The sequence below is a fragment of the Pseudophryne corroboree genome, chromosome 3, assembly GCF_028390025.1.
Source record: "Pseudophryne corroboree isolate aPseCor3 chromosome 3, aPseCor3.hap2, whole genome shotgun sequence".
Classification (NCBI taxonomy): domain Eukaryota; kingdom Metazoa; phylum Chordata; class Amphibia; order Anura; family Myobatrachidae; genus Pseudophryne; species Pseudophryne corroboree.
In genome coordinates, this window is record NC_086446.1 from 506,776,268 (window position 1) to 506,800,310 (window position 24,043).

Consider the following 24,043-nt stretch of genomic DNA (forward strand, 5'->3'; position numbering starts at 1 on the left):
CAAAACAATTTATTTCCCCCATACGGTCTTTTGGTTTGCCCTCTTTTGGCACCCTATAAATAAAGAATGATAATAATAGTCTAACTCTAAAGTGCAATCAGGCAGCCAGTTTTAAGATGTTTCCGGTTCACTAGGAACTAATGACTTCACTGGGACATATTGTGCCTAGGCGATGTCACTGATTCCTATTCGTGTAGCCTACTACTGAATTCCATTTAGTGGTTAAGCACACAAAATGCATTTCCAATTTTGAGGACATCCAACAAGCTGTATGAAGAAAATGGTAGGCATGCTTGTATTTACAAAAGAACACTTCAAACTACAATCAATGGTTTCTCCTTACAGCGTCCCCATAAATAGAAATGGTTTCTCTGCACAGCCCCCCTTCGCCCTCCAAAAAATAAGAAGATACCACTCTACAAAAAATGGTGGCTGGTTTATTTGCTTTTCGCAAAATCACCATCCCTCACACCCAAAAAATGTTTTATTTTTTGCCAGTAGCCTTCCATGATGACATCTCCCTAAGATACTGTAAGAGAAAACCTTATCACACAGGCTGCCTAACAAATATGTGGCTGTGGACTTTTCATCGTAAGAATTATCAAGTAAAAAAGTAATTTTATTTTATAACAAAGTGACGCTACAGCTGTAGAATGTTATGTGTCAGAATCATGGACAAATGTTTGAGCGGCAGCCAAATGACTCACGAGTTATTTTCCACCATGTTAACTATTGTGGATTCAACCATGAATAAATGACTTACAGCTACACCAATCCACCACAAGAGGGCACTACAAGGAAAATATTTTTCACAACACTTATTCCAGCTATGAAGTTGGAGAGTTCTTCAACTAGTTTGAAACTTGAGATTTAAGTAGAAGCAATGGTCCATAACTCTATTTTTATCCAAGTTGTAGCCAATCTATTTGAGAATTGAAAGGGCAAAGCTCATAAATAACCTCCAAAGTGATTTATGGTTTGTTTAGTTATAGTGTAGTCTGGCGCCCAGTTTATCAAGAGACAGGTGTGATATTAAAATCATCATTATCCTTTACTTATACAACAAGGGGTCAGCAAAAAAATTATGTGTGTGTGAGTGTGTATAGCTATATATATATATATATATATATATATATATATATACACATACATATATGGATTCTGTATGCTTTACCAGCGGACGGGATGCCGTCCAAATACAGCCAACGGCATCCTGTCCCCCAGAGTGCCAGCAGCAAGCGAGTGCTAGGAGTCCCCTTGCAGGCTCGCTGCACTAGCCACGCCGTGGGCTGGGTGGCTCGCTGCACTTGCCACAGGATCTATTCCCACTCTATGGGTGTTGTGGACACCCACAAGTGGAAATAGCCCTGCTGCACCAGGATTGCGGCTGGCGGCATTGCCGTATGTCGGGATTCCTGTGTCAGTATCCTGACTGCCGGAATTACGACACCCAGCTAATTGACTGCATCCACCTGCAAGTGTTTTAATACATTCTGGCAAATCTTAGATTCTTGTTGCTACGAATCGAGGTGACAAGAAATTATAATTACAAGGTCTAAAAACGCGCTCGCCACAGGATCAATTCCCACTAGGTGGGTGTCGTGGACAGTACGACTGGAAATAGCGCCAGGATTCTGGCTGGAGGCATTGACGGCTGTCGGGATTCCGGTGTCGGTATACTGACCGCCAGGATCCTGACAGCTGAATCTGTGTTATTAGGGCTCCGATGTGAGCAGCTGCGTCTTTTCCCCATTCCAATTATCATGTGCTTGATCTGGGACTGTACAGGTTATACCAATTCCTGTGCAGTTAAAGCCGCAGCCTAGGATGTTTAGTACACTGTGAGCGGATATCAGCTGCACCTGCAATGTGACTAAGAATCTAAATTTAAAGAAAATGATAAATACAGTACACTACTACTCCAAATGGCGTTAAGATGCCCAGTAAGTGAGGACACATCCATCCATCTAGCTACAGTATATACTTGGTAGTTGCTGGAAAAATTACCACACCTGATAAGTGGGAATATGATACTGTAGGTAAGTACAATCATTAAATTCCTTCCTTTGATGCCTCAGTCGAGATTTTGATGGTTTTATGGGTATCCTGCCTTTCACCTATCGTTCACCACAGGTCTACTCACCATTGTTTGAGGCAGTGAGGCAGTTCCATGTGCTGCTGACGCCCTCACTGCAATTCTGCCACAGATCTGCCGAATAGCTATTATTCACCAGCCAGCTCTGATGAAGAAAGAAAAAAATCCAGAGTGTTAGAATCACAAAGCAAACAGGAGGCCCTTTAACTCTGCTGCACATTGCCATACGGACTGCCATTCTTACAATGCTCACACTAACTATAGACACTGTGGGCTGATAAAATCATTACTGTTACCCTTTTTGTTTTATGCGCAGTATCAACAGAATAATGTGTAACTGGGAGTGGCGTTAGCATCTATAAAGGCCAGGAGGGGGCGCTGCTTATTTTGTCAGGTGCCTTAACCCCTTCCATTGACCTGCCCAGACTGTACCGATTTTGTTGCCAACACCTATGACCCCTATGGGAAAGATTACACATTATGAAAACATAACATAGCGCTCTAATCACAAGTAATTGTAAGGGAAGAGTCTATTCTTATGAGTTACTATAGTCTCATGTTCTGCCTATTTGACGGTGAGTTCATTCATTATTATCTACAGGGGTTGTTATCTGACCATTAGGCTAAGTGCTACCATGTCCAGTGCTTTATAGACATTACACAATGTGCTGATTGCTTTTTATTGAAGCAACTCTGGCCAGGGACCATACAGCCCTACTAAGAACAGAGATGGTAATCTCTGACCAGGGACCCTACAGGATTGCTAAGCATACGTAAGAGACCAGTCCTATGTGTTTTTAGCAAATATAAATCCAATAGAATGTGTAAAGAGCCCGTACAAGGACAGGAATAGAAGAATAATCCAGAATTTCCCAAGAAGCCCCGGCAGCCTATTCCCATTTCTTTATAGAGAACATAAAACAGTGAGGCAGATGTATTAAGCCTGGCGAAGGGGTGGTCTTCAGTTTGCCGGCTGTTGGGATCACGGCGCACAGTATGCTGGTGCCGGAATCCCGACACCTGGCATACCGACACCTTTTTTCCCTCTTGGGGGTCCATGACCCCCCTGGAGAGAGAATAGATAGCATGGAGCGTGTAGAGTGCCCGCAGAGTGGCAAGCACAACGAGCCCGCAAGGGGCTCATTTGCCCTTGCCCAGCTGTCGGTATGCCAGCGGTCGGGATTCCGGCGCCGGTATGCTGGCCACCGGGAGCCCTGCCGCCGGCATACCATACTACACTCTGGAGAAGGGATAATGAAGTGATAAGTGCAAGGTGATAACGCACCAGCCAATTAGGTCCTAACTGTCATTTTGCAAATCTGTAATGATTGGCTGGTGTGTTATCACCTTGCGCTTATCACTGCTTTATCCCTTCTCCAGGTTAATAAATCTGCCCCAGTATGAGATGATACATCCAGATATAAGTCACTCTGAACAAAACAAGATATTGTCCCTAATATATGAATAAATATATATATATATATATATATATATATATATATATATAAAAAATTACATGCATAACATTTTAAATACATCAGCATAAAGCATTCAGTCTGTACTGCTGAAATACAGACACTATTAAAAACTAATTTTATTTTAGGTAAGACTAAACCCTCATTTCTTCTAAAACTGAACTATATGTTCTAGAAATAGCTCTAATGAAGTAAAGCAATAAAAACTTTTCCAGAAAACTCCTGCCATAAAGTACTGATCATGAAGATGCAGCATTTCCTAACCTAGCCCTGTATCCTGTAAGCAGCCAACATTGGGCGGCAGCCAGTGCTCGCAGCACGCAGGTAGGGGGTTGGGGCTGTTTATAAACTAACACACAATCCCTAACAACCATAGTGCCGGTGGTGTGTACGTTTCTGGCGTAGGTAATCCCTAAAATACCAAGGACTCCAGCAAGGAAACACTCTGTCAACACTGTCTGAATGACAATTAACCCTGAATCTCCATGTTTGCAGATGGGAGGAGTCCACAGCGTCTCTTTAATAGAAGACCCTGAAGCAAATTTGTGCCATCTGCAATAATGGCTTCTGTTTATGTATAAGGTATAAGGGGGGTACTCACGGAGCGATCGCTTCTTAAAATCTAAGCAATCTGACTAGATTGCTTAGATTTTAAGCAGTGATCTCTCAGGCCAATCTAGCGGGTCGCTCACTCCACCCGCTGGGTGAAATTAGCACACACACCCCCGCTCCCCCAGCACACATCTCTCCCCACATCTGCCAGTGAGTACTGGCCTTAAGTCACTTTGAAAGTACCATATTTTGGTTCAATCTGACTAAGGACACTTTGTGACACTATACTCTATGACCAGCTAGCTTTTTATTTCATGCTTTTCAATAATGTCCTTTTGATAGGAAGGGAAAATAAATCGACAAGGCTCTCATCTGGTTGTAGTTTTAAATCCAACCCCCAAAATCCCATGCCTTGGGCAACTTATTAGTTTACGTATGAGAAATGTTAGAACCAGTAACACTCCCACCTCATTTACAAGCTGTATAGTGTATGTGTATGGGAATAGGCAGCCTCCAGCTGAGTCGCTCCACGCATATCACGCATCAAATTTCACATTTTCAATCCCAGTGCAAAATTCATCACAGCCCTTTCCCTCCAAGAAGCACACAATGCATATGAAATATATGGCGCCCCCTTCCCCTGCACATCTGGAAAACAGATTCTGTCCAGACTAGCAGAGACAGCCTATATATTATTTACGTCTAGTCACCTGACAAAGCTTATAATGAGAATACACAATGTTTATTTTTCTTTCCATAGTTATAAATAATAAATTTACTGTATTGTTCCTTTTCAGTCTCTGCAACGTTATACAGAAACACACACATACAGTCATTTCTTATCATTTACAAAAAATAAACTCTAAATATATAAAATAATCTTTTTATTACAAGTTCTGGAAAGGCAAACTAACTAGTTTCTATAATAGCGGCAGATAAAATAGACATATTTTGTATCCAATACATTTGTGGCACATGGTAAAAATTATGCAAGAATAACAACAAGATTAAACATGGACATCAATGTCTAGATTCCCCAGATACATGTATGTGGACACACATGTTTAAAGCTATTACTTTATCTGCATAAAAAAATTTGGCATAAAAGTTTTAATTACTTACACTGACGATTGTGGACACAAATAACAACACCAGGACGGCAATATGCAGAAGAATGATCCCAAGCAGTAAAAGGAGCATTTTCAGTCAAGTATTTGGATTCCTGCAGAAATAGATAAAACTTTGGTTTAATTCCACTGTCTCCCTCTCTCCCTGTTATTCTTCTCCCACCAGCAACAGCTCTCTGAAGTCACTGAGAGGGAATACTGCAGGATAAGATCCAGCCATGGGTGTGTCAATCTGTATCTATCCATCCATTGGCCACCAGGGGGAGCTTGGGCATCACAACTCAATCATTTTTATGGGGCGATTTGTTAGTAAGGATTTTATCCCCCATTGAAGCAAGTTGGACGTATCTTTAGTAGAACTGCTGTGTTTGCTTGCTCAGCAGCAATTAGTGATGACAAAATGTTGTAGTGTTAATGTTTTACTTCTGTGCATGTTTAACCATCCTTATTGTAACCATAACTTTGGCACCAAAGAGCACCGAGGTTTCTTTTCTCTAACCAGAACACACCCAGAATTCCAAATTGTCCAGCTTTGGCACCAAAGAGTTAACACCAAGGTTTCTTTTCCTCTAACCAACACACCCAGAATTCCAAATTCTCCACATCTGTTTCCAAGTTCTTCCAGGACTGTGAGTTAGTATCCAAGGCTTTTTATTATTATTATTATTTTTTCGTGACTGACATTTAGGATTAATGAAAGTGTGGAATTTGGAGTTTCCATCTCAAACTGAGCAGAATCTGGCTTCCTGAAAAGATACAGAAATCCAGTGCAGATATCCTACATATGATTCTGTCAGACACTTGAACATTTCTAGTACAGCACATCAAGGACTTGCTACAAATATGTCATTTTCTACATTTTACACAGACCCCAATATCTAGAGCAAAATATGGTCCAATGGTTTCAGGTAGTGTCTTCCAGTGAATAGGGTTATGTTTGAGGATTACAAATAATAAAAATACACTCTGTTACTGTCATAAATAAGCATAAAAACAAGAGCTCTTATTTAGGTGCAGTTTCACATTCACTGAATATATCTTACACCCCAAATTAGCATTAATATAATGTCATTTCCAAATATATTCACATCTTTACATCAGAACCTATTATTTTAGTATACAGCTATTATTTATTAATCACATCTGTATATCTGAACCTATTATTTTAGTATACAGCTATTATTTACTAATCATATCTGTATATCTGAACCTATTATTTTAGTATACAGCTATTATGTACTACGATTTAAAAAAAATCATTACAATAAAAAAAAATTACAATAAAAAACCTCAATGAAGCATGTAAAACCATTAGAGAATTGGAAAAAGTGTGAACAGTATAACCTGTTACATAGAGGGGGGAAGACAAGTGTTAGCATAACGGCATGGGTGTGCGTCCCGTTATATGCAGTATTATCAGTGCGATGAATCAAAGGCACACCCAACATCGTAATGCAAAGACAGCAGGAACCACAGCGATCAGCCTCTAGCCAAATACTGTACATGCATGAGAGAATACACGCATAACACAGATAAGAGACAATGCTGCATTAAAGCAATAAATATTGTTTCATTAAACATACACTGCATGCACATTGTATCCTAATACAAACTTTAGCTAATATCAACTGTACGGTATATGAAAACTTACCGAGTGTTAGCTGTGAAGGTTAGTGGTTTCCACCCCAATGAGAAAGCAGCTGTAGGGAGAGCAGCCAGATGCAGCAGATCCAGGAGATGCGTGTCGTTCCCCCTCGGTGGTCAGAATGAGTTATTTGAGGTTAGATGCTAGAAGTGTGAGGATATAAGTTTCCCTTTAACAGAAAAGACGCCCCATGACGCTGTCTGGCGGGTGTGTCGCAGACATCACTCCCGAGCAGAGATCGCGTTCTATAAATAAGACTGGAGCGAGGAGGATGCAGGGAGTGGGGAGGACATCAGAAGTGGCTTTACTCATTCTGTTCTGAGTGATGTCACCGAGGAATGTGACATTTGTCACAAGTGCCCTTGTTTTGTGTGCTTAACTCACTGCAGAATTCTGTAGGCTCTGACTCCCTAGTTGTTGTGGAACTACAAGTCTCATATAGCCTAGCCTGCTAATGGGGGTCATTCCGAGTTGTTCGCTAGCTGTTTTCAGTCGCAGCGCAGCGTTCAGGCAAAAAAAGTGCACTTCTGCGCATGCATATGCGGCGCAATGCGCACGCGCGACGTACTTTCACAAGGGCCGATGCAGTTTTCCACAAGGTCTAGCGAAGCATTTCAGTCGCACTGCTGGCCGCAGAGTGATTGACAGGAAGAGGGCGTTTCTGGGTGTGTACTGACCGTTTTCAGGGAGTGTTCGAAAAAACGCAGGCGTGCCAGGAAAAACGCAGGCGTGGCTGGGCGAACACAGGGCGTGTTCGTGACGTCAAAACAGGAACTGAACAGCCTGAACTCATTGCAAGTGCTGAGTAGGTCCGGAGCTGTTCTGAAACTGCACAATTTTTTTTGATAGCCGCTCTGCGATCATTTTGTTCGCAATTCTGCTAAGCTAAAATACACTACCAGAGGGCGGCGGCTTAGTGTTTGCACGGTTGCTACAAACTGCTAGCGAGCGATCAACTCGGAATCACCACCAATGCTGTTTGTAGTTACACAGAAGCAGACAGGGATTATTTTGATACGGGATCAGTATGAAAAACCGTCGGCCAGAATCCCGACCGTCAGTATACCGACAGCGGGATCCCGGACATTATGCCGGCAGGCGGGGCAAGCGCTAGAAAGCCCCTTGCAGGCTCGCTGCGCTCACCATGCTGCGGACACAGTGGCTTGCTGCACTCACCACAAGTTATATTCTCCCTCTGGACAACCATAGAGGGAGAACAGCCTGTGGCCCTCTGATTCCGGCGGCGGAATTTCATCGCTAGTCGGGATTCGGGATTGCGTCCTCCGGGATCCCAAATAGCGGTATTGTAACCTCTTCCCCTTTGATACACTGGAACTGGTAGTACATACGGTATCAGCTAGTAGCAACAGCATGCCCATATTTGGTTAATCTGATTAAGATGCGGTTGGAGCTGTGCCCATCATCGCAAAGTACTGATTTTCGGTACTTTGTGCATGCACAGGACGCGTAGAACGGGTCTTGTGACACAGGTAGCAGGACGGCAGCAGACTGTCAGTAACTGAAAGTCTACTGCCATCTGGGGGGCAGGGAGGGTGCAGCAACGGTCTCCATTTGTGAAAACGGAGGCGTGTCATTGCCATTTAGCAGGAGGGAAGAGGCTAGGGATCTCCGTCGTAAAATGGAGATTTCCAGGCCTCTGTGACAGGCGGCTTGTGCGGCACCATGGGGATCACTACTGCAGCAGGAGGCATCTGCTTGTAATAGACACCTCCTGCTGCATTACTGTACAGCGCTATCACTGCTCAGGATTGTAGTTCCACTGGAGCTGGAGGCTGACTTGATGCCCTGCGCAATGGATATTATAAAGAAAGGTTGGAAATGATATCCTGGAAATAGGGCATATGCATTGCCAGAGTACATTGCTATCTTTTTGTGTCTGAAACACCAAATTGTGTGTGTGGCTAAGCTGCACACATAGCTGCCTACTCTGAAACCAGGCTGGAAGATAAGATTGCAGCATGCCCAGTATTAAGTATGAGTGATTCCCTAAAAAGGTATGACTGTCAACTATCGATGGTTAGCAACCATCAATGGTTTCCACCAATGGTCAATGGTTTTGTGGCAGAAGTCCAGTTGTGCCGCAATAGTGTTTTTTCACATTGTCCCTGCTTAGCCCCACCCTTCTCTGATTTGCCCGCTGCATTCATGTGTCTACAGCTAGCAATAGCCATCAACGGTTCATATCTGCTGTTGATTGTCAAATACAGTTTAATTTATAACATTTCATCATCTCCAAATTTGCCTCACTGGTAGCCTGTGTTAATTAGCCATAGTATTTGTTTAGATGCAACTTCATTACATTATAAGCCTGAATAACGTTAGTTTTACTTTAAACACACCATGTACCACCAACTGCTTTTCTTCATTACACTTCATGGTATTTTTTTCAATACAATTACAGCCTACATTCTTCCTGCAACTCAACCCTCTATACATATTGCCAGCTCAATTATCAACTCCCCTCTTATTAAAACTCTTGAGCTTTTTACTTATGTTTATACTTTGACAATAACATCCACAACCTGTTCCCATAAAAAAAACTCCTACAAGAATATTTAGCTCTTTCTCCTGCTTCTAGTAACTGGTGATATTGAACTGAATCCGGGCCCCAACCACTTGCCCACTCACATTCACCTGATTTGCAGTAATATAGAAATCCAGCTAACCTCATAACTGTCACGTCTCCCATTGCACTCCATATCACTAAAATGTGCCTTATCTAGTGTATGCTCTGTTTGCAACAAATTAACATCCATCCATGACCTCTTCATATCTAACAACTTCAAACTACTGGTTATAACAGACACATGGCTCACACAGACACAGCCTCCCCTGAAGCATTGTTATATGGTGGTCTCCACTTCACCCACACCTCCATCCAGGCTTGGTAACAGTAAAGAAGTTGGGGTTGGCATATTACTTTCCAAGTCTTTCATATACACAGTTCTACCACAGGTTCCATAACTCATATTCACATAATTTTAAGTACATTCTATCAGCATATACTCTCCTTTCTCTCTATGTGTTGCAGCTATCTATCGCCCACCTGGGCAACCCAACCAATTTCTGGAAGACTATTCTGCCTAGCCCCCTCTCTTTCTATTCTCTGACATCTCCACCATCATCATGGGTGATTTCGATATTGCTATTGATAGTCCGAAATCTACTCCTTATGCCTCCAAACTTCTCTATCTAACCTCCTCTCTCAATGGACTGACTCCTCTACTCATTAGGAGGGCTACTGCCTTGATCTTGTATTCACCTGATTATGCTCAATTTATGAATTCAGTAACACTCCCTTCACTTTCTCAGATCACAACCTTGTCACCTGCATGCTCTCCTCCATTACTTCAAACTCAATGTCACTGAAGTCCTCCAAACCTCCTCAAACCTGCAGAAATATTAACACAATTAAGAACTTTCCACCTCTCTGCAACAACTGCTCTCATCAATTTCTGCATGGCTGTATCACACCTGAACTAGACTCTGGAAACCACCCTTGATGAAGTGGCACCAGCTACACATCACACTCCACGTAGGCCTAGATGTCAACCGTGGCACTCTAAATTAACAAGACACCTACAAAAACTCTCACATAAAGTTGAATGTCAGTGTTGTAAATCTCATACTTCAAGTGACTTCCTCACATATAAGACTATCTTCCATTCCTATCGTAATGCCATGGACACTGCCAAACAAACATATTACCAAAATCTCATCTCTGTTCAAGCCTCTAACTCTATGCACCTTTATAATACATTTAAATCACTTCTCAACCCTCCTCACCAAACCCACCAGCCACTATCAATGCGCAAGATCTTGCTTCCTACTACAAGGATAAGATTGATAAGATTCAATATCAAATGGTATGCTCTTCCTCAGCCAGTGACCTGCTGAGTTCTCTACCTGAACCCTCTGGCACCTTCTCTTCATTTGATCCCACAAATGAAGATGAGCGGCAGGATGTAATGGCATCCGAGATTGCTGAAGGTACGAGATGCCAGATGATCTCTGACTTTTTTTTAAAGGGGCAATCATTTACAAGGCAAAACCATGCCTTGTAAGTGATTGCACCTTTAAAAAAATGTCAGAGATCGTCCAGTATCCAGCACCTCTGGCGATCTCGGACTCCATTACATCCTGCCCCAAGTATCTACAGTCTTTTCATCATTCTACTCTACTATCTCTCCTCTTGATCCTATACCCTCACAGATAAGTAAAGCTCTGTTTTCTGTGCTCATCCCAATCCCAACCTTAACTAAAATCTATAATCTCTCTCTCGCTCTACTAGTATCTTTCCTTCACTACAAAAAAAAGGTTGTGTTGATCTGCACTCCTAATTGATGCAGCTGGCGACCTGATCGGGTTACACCATACCCGTAAAATCACATATGCATATGATATTTTAATAACACGGGTCATTTAAAGGTACCTGTAATAAACTGTACACGTATAAGGAGTGATTTTAGCGCAGGCCACTTGAACCTTTCTTTCTTTGCATCTTTCCTTCACTGTTCAAGCATGCAGTGATAACTACCATTCTAAAAATAAAAATTTGAACCAAACTCGTTCTCAAACTTCCATCCCATCTCTCAGTTCCTATGTCACTCCAAGCAACTTGAGTGACTTGCCTACACTCGCCTCACACATTTTCTTAACTCGTACAACTTATTGGACCCACTTGAGTCAGGCTATTGTTCCCAACACTCCACACAGACAGCACTGACTAAAGAAGTGAATGATCTGGTCACTACAAAGTCATTACTCACTTTTTATTATTCTAGATCTATCTGCTGCTTTTGACCCTGTTGACCACTCTCTTCTCATACAAACACTTCAATCTTCAGGACACAGCCTTTTCTTGTTTCTCATCTTTCTTGTTTGTCATCCTAGCTATCTTATCACTCTTTCAGTGTCCGCTTTTCAGAATCCACCTTCTCTCAGCTACCTCTATCAGTTGGAGTACCGCAAGGCTCAGTCTTAGTCCTTTGCTTCTCTCTATTCTTCATCTCTTGGCAAACTAATCAATTCTTTTGGATTTCAGTATCACCTGTACACAAATATACTGTACCTGTCCTCCCCATATTTGTCACCATCTGTATTGGTCCATGTCACTGAATGCCTTTATGCCATTCCACCTTGGATGTCATCTCGCCACATCAAACTTCATATTTCCAAAACAGAATTAATTATGTTTCCACCAACTAATAGTAGTTACCAACCTGATATCTCTATCACTGTTGAGAACTCGACAATCAATCCTACTCCACAAGCTCGCTACTTAGGTGTCAACCTTGACTATGAACTGTCCTTTGTTCCCACATGCAATCTGTCTCAAAATCATGCTACATGCATGTAAAAAACATATCCAAAATACGACCATACCTTAAACAAGAAACTACAAAAACTCTAATCCATGCTCTCATTATCTCACACATTGATTATTGTAATAGTCACCTGACTGGTCTTCCCAAACATAGGCTCTCACCACTACAATCCATTCTGAATGCAGATGCGATGCTAATTTTCCTTGCTAGATGTTCTTTGTCTGTCGATCCACTCTGTCAGTCCCTCCATTGGGGATGTAGTTATGTGACATCCCATCCCTTCAAATCCCTACAGTCGCCATGCCAACTAACAGGGACTATTCCTACTCGTGGATGTCCACGACACCCATAGAGTGGGAATAGAACCTGTGGCGAGTGCAGCTCACCACCGAGCCCGCAGTGTGGCAAGCGCAGCAAGCCCACAAGGGGCTTCATTGCCCTCGCCCCCCTGCCAGGCATCTCAATGCTGGAATCCCGGCGTTGCTATGGTGACCTACGGTCACACGATACCAACCCCTCCATTGGTTACCTGTATTCTACCGTATTTAATATAAAATACTTTCACTCACACACAAGACCATTAACCAAATTACACCAATGTACATCTCTTTGCTTATCTCAAAATATCTTCACATGATCTAGGTCTCTCATCCTCCTTCATTATTCGCTCCTATTCACGATTGCAAGAATTTCTTCAGGATGCATAATAACACTCTCCTCTAGTCTACAATCCTTCAAGCGTTCCCTGAAAACTCACCTATTCAGGTAAGCTTATCAAATTCCGGAACTGCCCTCATAGCCTTCATAAACTTTCCCATCCAATTACATCCCCACTGTACAGTCTACACATATCCTCAAATATTTTCTCTTTGTTCTCTTTCCCATTCTCCTGACTCCAGGTTAATATTGCTGCGTGACCATATCAAACAGCCCACCTTTGCAATCTGGGGGACCAATGTGCAATAGATAACACCTATCCTTGTGTATCAATGTCTACAGATGTAGACAAGCTCATCGTTGCTGCGATGCATACGTACATACATACGCATCATGGCAACGAATAGCCGCGCCTGGCTGTGCCTATTCGCACCCAGGCAATGCAGTGTGTATGCATTGTGGGTGTGAATATATGCATGTGCACACCACCAAGCGCACACATCATGGCAACCTAGTCGCACCCGTGACTAAGCACAGCTGCAATGAGTGTGGCTACATCTGTATTTCACTATAGATTGTAAGCTTGCGAGCAGTGCCCTCATACCTCTATGATTGTCAGCTATTACCCAATTTTGTTTTATCACTGTTGTTTCCAATTGTAAAGTGCAACGGACGGAATTTGCTGCGCTATATAAGAAACTGTTAATAAATTAATAAATACAAATAAATAAATAATAGTTTCAATGACCCAGTTGATGGCTATCCCCTAAAACAAAGATATTTACTTAAAATCCCCAAATCTCAGGAACAAACACTAAAGGCTGATATGGACTGAGATGCCACTTTATGCAAATGCAGCTATAAAGTCTGACTGTGAAAGCATTGAGATGCTGCACACTGGGGGTCATTCAGATGCGGTCGCAGGTGCTATCACTGCTAATTTCTTCCTGCAGCAGGAGACGTTTATTACAAGCACACACCTCCTGCTGCAGTAATGATTCATAGGACATAGCATCGGACCTCTCTCCCACAATCAGGCGTCTTCTGGCACCCATAGTGCTGCGCAAGCCGCCTGTCGCAGAGGCTGTTTTCACAAATGGAGCATCACCGCCCTCTCCCCACCCCCTAGATGGCAGAAGATTGTCAATCACTGATAGTCTTCTGCCTCTCTGCTTCCTATGCTGCAGGACCCATTGGCACACGTGCAGAAAATCGGTACTTTGCAACGATGGGCATAGGTGCAAGCACACCTGAATGAGGCCCACTGTCAGCATCTGTAGACTCTGATATACTCTTTGGTGTATCGCACCGTCTATTTATTGCTTACTATGGTGGTCATTCCGAGTTGTTCGCTCGCTAGCTACTTTCAGCAGCAATGCAAACGCAAAGCCGCCGCCCTCTGGGAGTGTATCTTAGCATAGCAGAATTGCTAACGAAAGATTAGCAATTCTGCTATTAAGTATTTCCTTGCAGTTTCTGAGTAGCTACAGACCTACTCCTAGATTGCGATCACCTCAGTCCGTTTAGTTCCTGGTTTGACGTCACAAACACGCCCAGCGTCCGGCCAGCCACTCCCCCGTTTCTCCAGCCACTCCTGCATTTTCTGCTGGCACGCCTGCGTTTTTTAGCACACTCTCAGAAAACGCTCAGTTACCACCCAGAAACACCCACTTCCTGTCAATCATTCTCCCATCAACAGAGCGACTGGAAAGCTTTGTTTGCCCGTGAGTAAAATAGAATAGTTTTGTGTAAAATTGCTTAGCGCGTGCGCCCTGCGGTGCATACGCATGCGCAGAACTGCCGGACTTTAGCCTATTAGCAATTCTGCTAAAAATAGCAGCGAGCGAACAACTCGGAATGACCACCTATGTGTGCGGTGGAGCATCACCGTACACAACCAGTTTCACTGCCCACCCTGGAGATTGCCATAACACACACATAAGACGGACCATCACCGTGCGTGCAATAATTCAGTTCCCAGTAGGGGCTAAACTGGGTCAACAAAAAGTATGGGGTCACCTCAAAAAAGCTACTAGGCTTTGACAGATTGGGCAGGGGAACACGCAGCATGGGGTTCCCCTGCCATAATGTCTGGCACTCTCAGCATGTTCAGCATTGAGCTGAATTCACTAAGGGGAACAAATCCACCCTTCAAACTAGGAAAACCAGCTTTATGCTGACAGCACTAGGACTCATTCCACACGTGTAGGTGGTGAGCAGATACGGATTTCCCACAAGGTAACCTAGGGGCCGTTGAGTCCCAAGAGGCCCGTGGTTCCCTCACGATATCCGGAACATGCATGATCCATCACAAAGGTTGGCTTCTAGTTAAATGTTTTACAGACTCTTAGTAATGGGGCTCAGACCAGTCTTAATATCCTTAATACTGTCACTGGGCTCCTTTTCTGTGCCTCTGCAAAACGTTCCCAGAGGAGCACTGCATGACCACTGCATAATGTCATGACGTCATGCGGACCTCCTCCAGCACTCCTAGAGTCACACTGTTGGCAGAGCTCCGGAGGGGCCGCCACCCAGCCCCAGCACAATGGAAGCTGCCACTGCCAGCATGCAGTAACAGTGAGGAGCAGAGGGACAGAGAAAGTCAGAGTCAGACTGACTGAGGATTGCAGTACAGGCAGGTACGGTAAACAAGCTATTATCTATTATTACTACATAATGATTATTCAATTATGTAAGATTGATTTTTTATAGTAGGTGGGGAGTGGACAGGACTGCCTTATAAGTATATTACAGGTTGAGTATCCCTTATCCAAAATGCTTGGGACCAGAGGTATTTTGGATATGGGATTTTTCCGTAGTTTGGAATAATGACATACCATAATGAGATATCATGGTGATGGGACCTAAATCTAAGCACAGAATGCATTTATGTTTTATATACACCTTATACACACAGCCTGAAGGTCATTTTAGCCAATATTTTTTATAACTTTGGGGGTCATTCCAAGTTGTTCGCTCGCAAGCTGCTTTTAGCAGCTTTGCACACGCTAAGCCGCCGCCTTCTGGGAGTGAATCTTAGCTTATCAAAATTGCGAACGAAAGATTAGCAGAATTGCGAATAGACACTTAGCAGTTTCTGAGTAGCTTCAGACTTACTCGGCATCTGCGATCAGTTCAGTGCTTGTCGTTCCTGGTTTGACGTCACAAACACACCCAGCGTTCGCCCAGACACTCCTCCGTTTCTCCAGCCACTCCCGCGTTTTTCCCAGAAACGGCAGCGTTTTTTCACACACACCCATAAAACGGCCAGTTTCCGCCCAGAAACACCCACTTCCTGTCAATCACACTCCGATCAGCAGAGCGAAGAAAAAACCTCGTAATGCCGTGAGTAAAATACCTAACTGCATAGCAAATTTACTTGGCGCAGTCGCACTGCGGACATTGCGCATGCGCATTAGCGACTAATCGCTCCGTTGCGAGAAAAAAATAACGAGCGAACAACTCGGAATGACCCCCTTTGTGCGTTAAACAAAGTGTGTGTACATTAACACAATTCATTTATGTTTCATTTACACCTTATACACACAGCCTGAAGGACATTTAATACAATATTTTTAATAACTTTGTGTATTACACCAAGTTTGTGTACATTGAGCCATCAAAAAACAAAGGTTTCACTATCTCACTCTCACTCAAAAAAGTCCGTATTTCGGAATATTCCGTATTTCGGAATATTTGGATATGGGATACTCAACCTGTATAATATACATCATGATCATGATACAGGTTGAGTATCCCTTATCCAAAATGCTTGGGACCAGAGGTATTTTGGATATCGGATTTTTCCGTATTTTGGAATAATTGCATACCATAATGAGATATCATGGCGATGGGACCTAAGTCTAAGCACAGAATACATTTATGTTTCATATACACCTTATACACACAGCCTGAAGTCAATTTTAGCCAATATTTTTTATAACTTTGTGCATTAAACAAAGTGTGTCTGCATTCACACAATTCATTTATGTTTCATATACACCTTATACACACAGCCTGAAGGTCATTTAATACAATATTTTTAATAACTTTGTGTATTAAACAAAGTTTGTGTACATTGAGCCATCAAAAAACAAAGATTTCACTATCTCACTCTCACTCAAAAAAGTCTGTATTTCGGAATATTCCGTATTTCGGAATATTTGGATATGGGATACTCAACTTGTATTGTAATATACATCATAATTCATATATCAATTATTAGTATGTCAATTCAAGATGATAGTTCATTTACCAATTCGTTTTTATGTTAATGTGCCCAGGTACTTGTAATATACTTGTAATATAAGGCAGCCCTGTCCACCTACCAGAAAAACATAAATCATATAGTGTTTAAAAAAAGGGGTGGACCAAACCAGTATCTTGCCTAAGGCCCAATGAGGTCTAAATATGGCTCTGGTGGTGGGAATGGGGTAATAAAAGTGCATGCCTTAGGTTTTTGGCTGTCAGGGTATGTTGGAATCAAATGTGGGGTGTTCCAGCACTTCTCCATCCTTAACTCTCAAGATTTGTGGATTATTTTACCAGAAAAGGAGGCAAACAAATATAGTGTTCCTTGTGTGACTCCACAAATATACATTCAATATTCTATTACAGATGAGTGGTTCAGTTTTGCTGAAATCTGGAAACACCCGGACTTGGGGTTTCCAAGCGGATCAGAGTCCTGGCTTGGATCTTCCCAGCATGTTTGGTTCTCAAAATGAAGTAAAATTTTATTTTTCCAGAAATCTTAGCTCTCTCATGTTTTGGATTGCACGTTAGTCCCTTCCTTATGATCGGGCGCCATTTCACACAGGAGAGTATATGGAGAGGATATGGGCTGTAGCTGTGCTCCAACAGACGCCATTAGAGAGTTCTAGGTAGATGCAGTGGCGGATCCAGGGGGGGTAGGGCACTCGGGCCCGTGCCCCCCCTGTCATTTGTGGCCTCCGTCCCCCGTCCCCTCCCGGCGCCGCACAGGGAGATGACGGGCGCCCGCTGAGATTGTGTTACCAGTGGGCGCCCGTCTCCCTGCACAGCGGCAGCCGGAGGCAGGAGCTCAGTACTGAGCTCCGGCTTCCGGCGCTGTCACTGTGCGGCGTGCGCTATGGGAGAGACGTCAGTCATGACGTCTCTCTCATAGTGCTGACTGAGGAGCGGACGCCAAGAGAGGAGGAGGACTGCAGCGGTCTGGAAGCGGGAACGGGGCTCGGTAAGTATGATGTTTTTTTCTTCCTTAGTGCAGCGGGGGCATCTACTGGGGGCAAACTACGGGGGGACATTACTACTGGGGGGGGCATCAACAAGGGGCATTACTACTGGGGGCAAACTACTTGGGGCATTATTACTGGGTGGCATTTACTGGGGGTATTACTACTGGGGGGTCATCTATTGGGGGCATTACTACTGGGGCCAGCTACTGGGGGCCATCTACTGGGGGCATTATTACTGGGGGGCATCTTCTGGGGGCATTACTACTGGGGGGCATCTTCTGGGGGCATTACTACTGGGGGGTCATCTATTGGGGGCATTACTACTGGGGGCCATCTACTGGGGGAATTATTACTGGGGGCATCTACTGGGGGCAAACTCCTAGGGGGCATTACTACTGGGGGCAAACTACTGGAGGACATTATTACTGGGGGGCATCTACTGGGGGAAAACTACTGGGGGACATTATTGCTGGGGGCCAACTACAAAGGGGCTAACTACTGGGGGCATACTACAGGAGGGCATTACTACTGGCAGCGTAACTACAGGGGCATTACTACTGGTGGCTTAACTACAGGGGCATTACTACTTGGGGGCTAAACTACAGGGAAGCATAACTACAGGGGGCAAACTACTGGGGGATAACTACAGGGGCCAAACTACTGGGGGCATTACTACTGGGGGCTAAACTACAAGGGGGGCATAACTACAGGAGCTAAACTACAATGGGGCAAACTACAGGGGGGCATTACTACTGGTGGTTAAACTACAAGCAGGCAAACTACTGGGGGCATTACCACTGGGAGGCTAAACTAAAGGGGGCGGGGGTAAACTACTGGGGTCATAACTGGGGTCATAACTGCAGGGTCATTACCACTGGGGGCATAACTACTAGGGCGCTCAATGACTGGGTGCATTACTACAAGCAACATTACTACTGGGGGCAATACGGGCATTGCATAAGGGGCACCACTACTATGGGGTCTATATAAGGGGCACTGCCAGTACAGTGGACATTGCATAATGAGCGCTACAACTGTGGGCATGGTATAAGAAGCGCGACCTCACATGCACCAAAGCTGCACGCAAATGTACTTGCCCCTTCCATGGTGCCCCCCCTATCATTTTCTTCTGTATCCGCCCCTGGGTAGATGGAGTGAGTGTGAAGTGTATAAAACACTGTGTGCATCTTTGTCACTGTGTATGTGTTTGCCAGACACTAGCTAGCAACTGCAGTCCAGTGCAAACAGGCTCCTGTGTATGTTTACTATGTTGGAAATTATGTGTTAGAGAGTTATATAGGCAAACACCAGCGAATGACTCAAACTATGAACAGCCCAGTTACTTACTTAACCAGTGGTGTTGGTTTATTGCTAGCTAGCAGGTTCAGCCAGGGCCGGTGCTAGGGTGTTCGGCGCCCCCCCCCTGCAAAATATAAATTTGCGCCCTCCCTCCGCCACACAAAAGGGATGTGGTATCACAAGGAAGGGGAGTGGCCACACAATAGTACCCCCAATTCAGTTTACATCACACGGTAGCACAATCTTTTTCAAACTACACCGCACATAGTGGGTAATTCAGAGTTGATCGCAGCAGCAAATTTGTTAGCAGTTGGGCAAAACCATGTGCACTGCAGGTGTGGCAGATATAACATGTGCAGAGAGAGTTAGGATTTGTGTGGATTATTTTGTTTTTGTGCAGGGTAAATACTGGCTGCTTTATTTTTACACTGCAATTTAGATTTCAGTTTGAACACACCCCACCCATATCTAACTCTCTCTGCACATGTTTTATCTGCCCCCCCCCCCCCCTGCAGTGCACATGGTTTTGCCCATTAGCTAACAAATTTTCTGCTGCGATCAAATCTGAATTAGTCCCATAGTGCACACTACACCACACAGTAGTGCCCCATTTTCGCGTTACGACACACAACAGTCACACATAATGCCCACAGTAGTAGCGCAGTTTACACACACCCCATGATGCGATCTCTTTGTGAAAACCTCAAATAGAGTACAGCCACCATGTTTCCACTTGCAGGAAACACAGGCGTCTCATGGCCGTTTTCAGGGCCAGCTGATGAGTAAAAACATGGCTGCGGTACCCCTGCGTACACAGCCATGCTGCATAGGTAGGGGTCAAACTCTATTTGAGGTTTCCGCGATGCATCAGCTGGCCCCAAAAACGGCCATGACATGCCTGCATTTCCTGCTGTCCTGACCTGTTGCTGTCCCCGGACGCTTGTTGCCTGTCAATCACTACACGATTGCATCCTACCAGGATGCAATCGCAGAGTGAAGGGTTACATACGCGCACTACAGCCGCTGTGTGTGCGCAGACCTTTTGGACGTGGCTGTGCGCGCAAATGCAACGGCTGCGTCCAACTCTGAATAAGGCCCATAGTGCAATAGTAGTGCCCCTGACACACATAATAACCGCAATAGGAGAATTAAGGAGACAGGAACAGAAAAGTACAGTGTGGAGCTGACAGTGGAGAAAGGAGTGGGATATTTGGTGCACAGAGGAAACTGGTGGGAAGCAGGGGTTAAGCAAAGAACTGGAAAGTGCAGAGATCGGAAAAGGGGATATTAAAGAAGCAGCTTTCCTCAACTTACCCTATCCAGGGGGAGCCGCGGGCTGCGGAGGGAGCGGGGCTTGCGGGAAGGGATGGGCGCTTAGGCTACTAGATGGCTACTCTGAGTCTGCTGTTGCAGGAAAACACCTCCTAGCTACAGCAGCAGCAACAGCACTGGGGGATCGGTGCTGAGGCACCTTGATGCTGTTGCTCTGCTGCTGCCTGTCAGCGAGTGCTGTAGCAGAACAGCTGAGTGGGGAGAGCGCCTGTGTAGTTCGGCGCCTCCCTGCATTGCGGACCTCGCTGAGCACTTTGCGCCGGCTCTGGGTACAGCCATACTCACTGTTACATGTACACTAGTGATGAAGTGGAGCAGAGTTTCATACAGCTCACCAGCCAGTGAGTGTATACTGCACACCGGTAATGGTGCAGGGATGCTGAAATTCTTGTATATTGCCGGTGATAACAGCTCTGACATGTGTCTTCTATTGTGATGCTCTAACACAGTCTCATGATGCTTACTGCACATGCTCAGTAGAGGTCTCAGTGGCTATCTTGGGAAAGGGCATGAAGCCTCCCTGGAAAACAGGAAGACTGGAGTCTGTGCATCTATCTACACTGCAGTATACAGTATATTGCCACTTGTGTATAAAGCCAGAGACAGTGAGATTTAAAGCTTAGCTGTCCAAAAATACTATGCTATATCTCAGTGTCCTGCACCCCAAGGAAGACAAATTTTCCAGTTGTTGTTTTTTACATCTTGGCTTTTATTATAAAAATTTTAATCATACAGTATTTCAAGGGAATATTGTTTTTGAGAGACACCATATATTACTGTACATTTCTGGGTATGGTCATGTCTCCATCAGCTGCACCCCAAAAATAATAAAAGTGCAAAAAATACTTTTTTTGTGTAATAAAAAACAACCTCAAGTGTTTTATAATTCAGTTTAAATCATATTTAATTTTCAAGGCAAGACTGTGTTTCAACAAGATGCGTATATTACTTTACTTCTGGGTGTAGCCTTGTCCCCATCAGCTGCACTTCACATTAATAAAAATGCAAAAAAAAAAAATCTTGTCTTCAATTTAAATCATATTTCAGGGGAAGATTGTGTACTTATTGGTAGTGGCCGTGTCCATGCTCTGTAAAATACTAAAGACTTTTTTTTACTGGTGTCCAAAAAATCTGAAGCCTTTTATAGTTTAATTTGAATTATATTTCAAGGGAAGATTCTGTGTTTTGAGTGGCAGTGTATATTACGGTACTTTACCGGGTGTGGTTGTATCCCTATCAGCTGCACCTCAAAATAATTAAAGTGCAAAAAAAAAAATGTCTGGTGTCAAAAGAAATCTCAAGTCTTTTAATAAAACTGCATTGTAAAGGTAACAGTCCCTCATCTCACTATCACATTGTACTGTACTTTCATTTGGTGTGGTGACAATTAAGTTCAACCAGTTGCTTTACTCTTGACCTGGTGTAAAACAATTAATTATGAATTAGTGGATAGAAGAACAGAAGTAACCCAGTACTAGTGCTGGCAGTCATTGTACTTCTTCAACATCTACTTTAAAGAAGGTCAAGGGGTAAGAAGAAGTTGTAAGAAAAGGCACTCCAAATCTAAACAATGCTTGACAATCTTAAAGAAAACATCACCTCTAACTATGAAGGTAAAAGCTACTGTAGTAGAATCATACCTCCCAACATTTGACGTTATGGAAGAGGGATCTGCTGCGCCGGAGGTGCTGCCGCAGCCGGAAAGGGGGCGAGGCCTCATCAGAAGGGGCAGAGCCTTGTCAGAAGGGGCGGAGCTTGCCATCTGACCCCCGTTTTCGTAATTTTGGGGGCGTGACCAGCGCTCCCTGAGCAACTGGGCAGCCCCCACCTCACTTCGCAGCACTGTTTAGATGCCATGTGCATCACACGATCTCCCAACTCCCCCCCCCCCTCCCCCCACTGCGACTCGCGGGTGGGACAGTGGGACAGTGTCCGAATAGCGGGACTGTCGGGAAAGTTGGGAGGTATGGTAAAATAGAAAATTGCCAACATGCCATACAACACATGCAGTGGCAAGGAAAGGCTCCGAGCATGGCATCTATTGTGAGTTGTTGTCCTGCTACTGGTCTTTCATGCACTAGAATGCCTATTGCGAAAGCCAGAGCCAGTCAGGCATCTTCTGGCTTTGAATCTAGATGTGTCACCTTTAAAACCATCAAATCAGTGCACAAAAAGAACACTAAGGGCCCGATCCTGGATGCAGCCGCACTCCTACACATTCCTGAAGGATGCGGCTGCAATGTGAATGACAGGCACAAACGTTGCAGGGGCGGAAAATGGGGGCAGGGTGGGACCGTTTTCAGGGCACAATCTAATTGCGGATGCTTAGGGGGCGGCCTCACACATACTGGGGGGCCTTGTCATGTGCTGGGTGGCCCCCAGCATGTGTGGAGATGAATGCAGATCTGGCTGCATATGCAGCAATCTGCATTCATCTCTGAATAACCACCTAAGATGTGTTCATAAACTTCACAGATCCCTGAGGAGAGTCATATGCTGGCCATCAGACTAACTTTTCTCCAGCCATCCAACTAACCAAATGTCCAAATTGTCTGTCCAACTAAAATAGTGCTCCACAAACCTAACACAAGTTTTCAGCAGACAAGCCAACGAGCCAACTTTTTCATCAGACCGGGAGCTAAATCTCAAAGTATTCCACTTTCTTCGGATGACCCAGATCCACTCATAAATCAATGGTTCAGGCCCTGTAGGACCTTTGTCAAGACATCGGTACTGCCGGCTGAAATGAGCAAAATCATCTGCCTGCTCTAGCTGGGGTATTTATAGACCTACTAGAGCAGTCAGATTGGTTTGCTCATTTCAGCAGGCAGGACTGAGATCTTGACACAGGTCCCACATGTAACGAAATGTTGACAATGCACCAATATTCTGTGGTTATGAACCAGTATACATTGTTGAATACCTAATGTTTATTAATAAACTGCTGTTTGCTTGTGCTACATTATAACATAATTGTGCTGTTTCCTTTACTCAATTATGCTATAATTTCATGGATAGAATGTATAAACCCAATATTGACATTCTCAAAAGATTACAGGGTGTCCACGATTGCTATGTGTGAGTCTCAAAATTCGATTCTGACATTGTAATCATAGAGAAGCCTCTGTTTCTGAATCCTCTGAAAATGTGAGGAAAAGGTAGTAGTAAAAGTAATCATGATGGTTTATAAATTGAGGATGCTAATTTAGAAGTGCAACATGATGAAGAGGATAATTGTTTATATGACACTAATGAGGTTGTTGATGATGAATGTGTTGGGCAAGAACAAGTTGCTGGAAG

General features: G+C 43.9%; 1 protein-coding gene across 1 annotated transcript in view; it reads right to left on the minus strand.

Moving 5' to 3' along the window:
* Positions 1–7,077, minus strand: part of PMP22 (peripheral myelin protein 22) — a 28,530-nt gene extending 21,453 nt beyond the window's left edge. Inside the window, exons 1-3 of the mRNA XM_063961023.1 lie at positions 6,901–7,077; positions 5,245–5,344; positions 2,144–2,240 (exon numbers count right to left, since the gene is read on the minus strand). Coding sequence (XP_063817093.1) covers positions 2,144–2,240; positions 5,245–5,322 — 175 coding nt within the window. The 5' untranslated portion in view covers positions 5,323–5,344; positions 6,901–7,077. The remainder of the gene's footprint in view (positions 1–2,143; positions 2,241–5,244; positions 5,345–6,900) is intronic.
* Between the last annotated feature and the right edge of the window lie 16,966 nt (positions 7,078–24,043).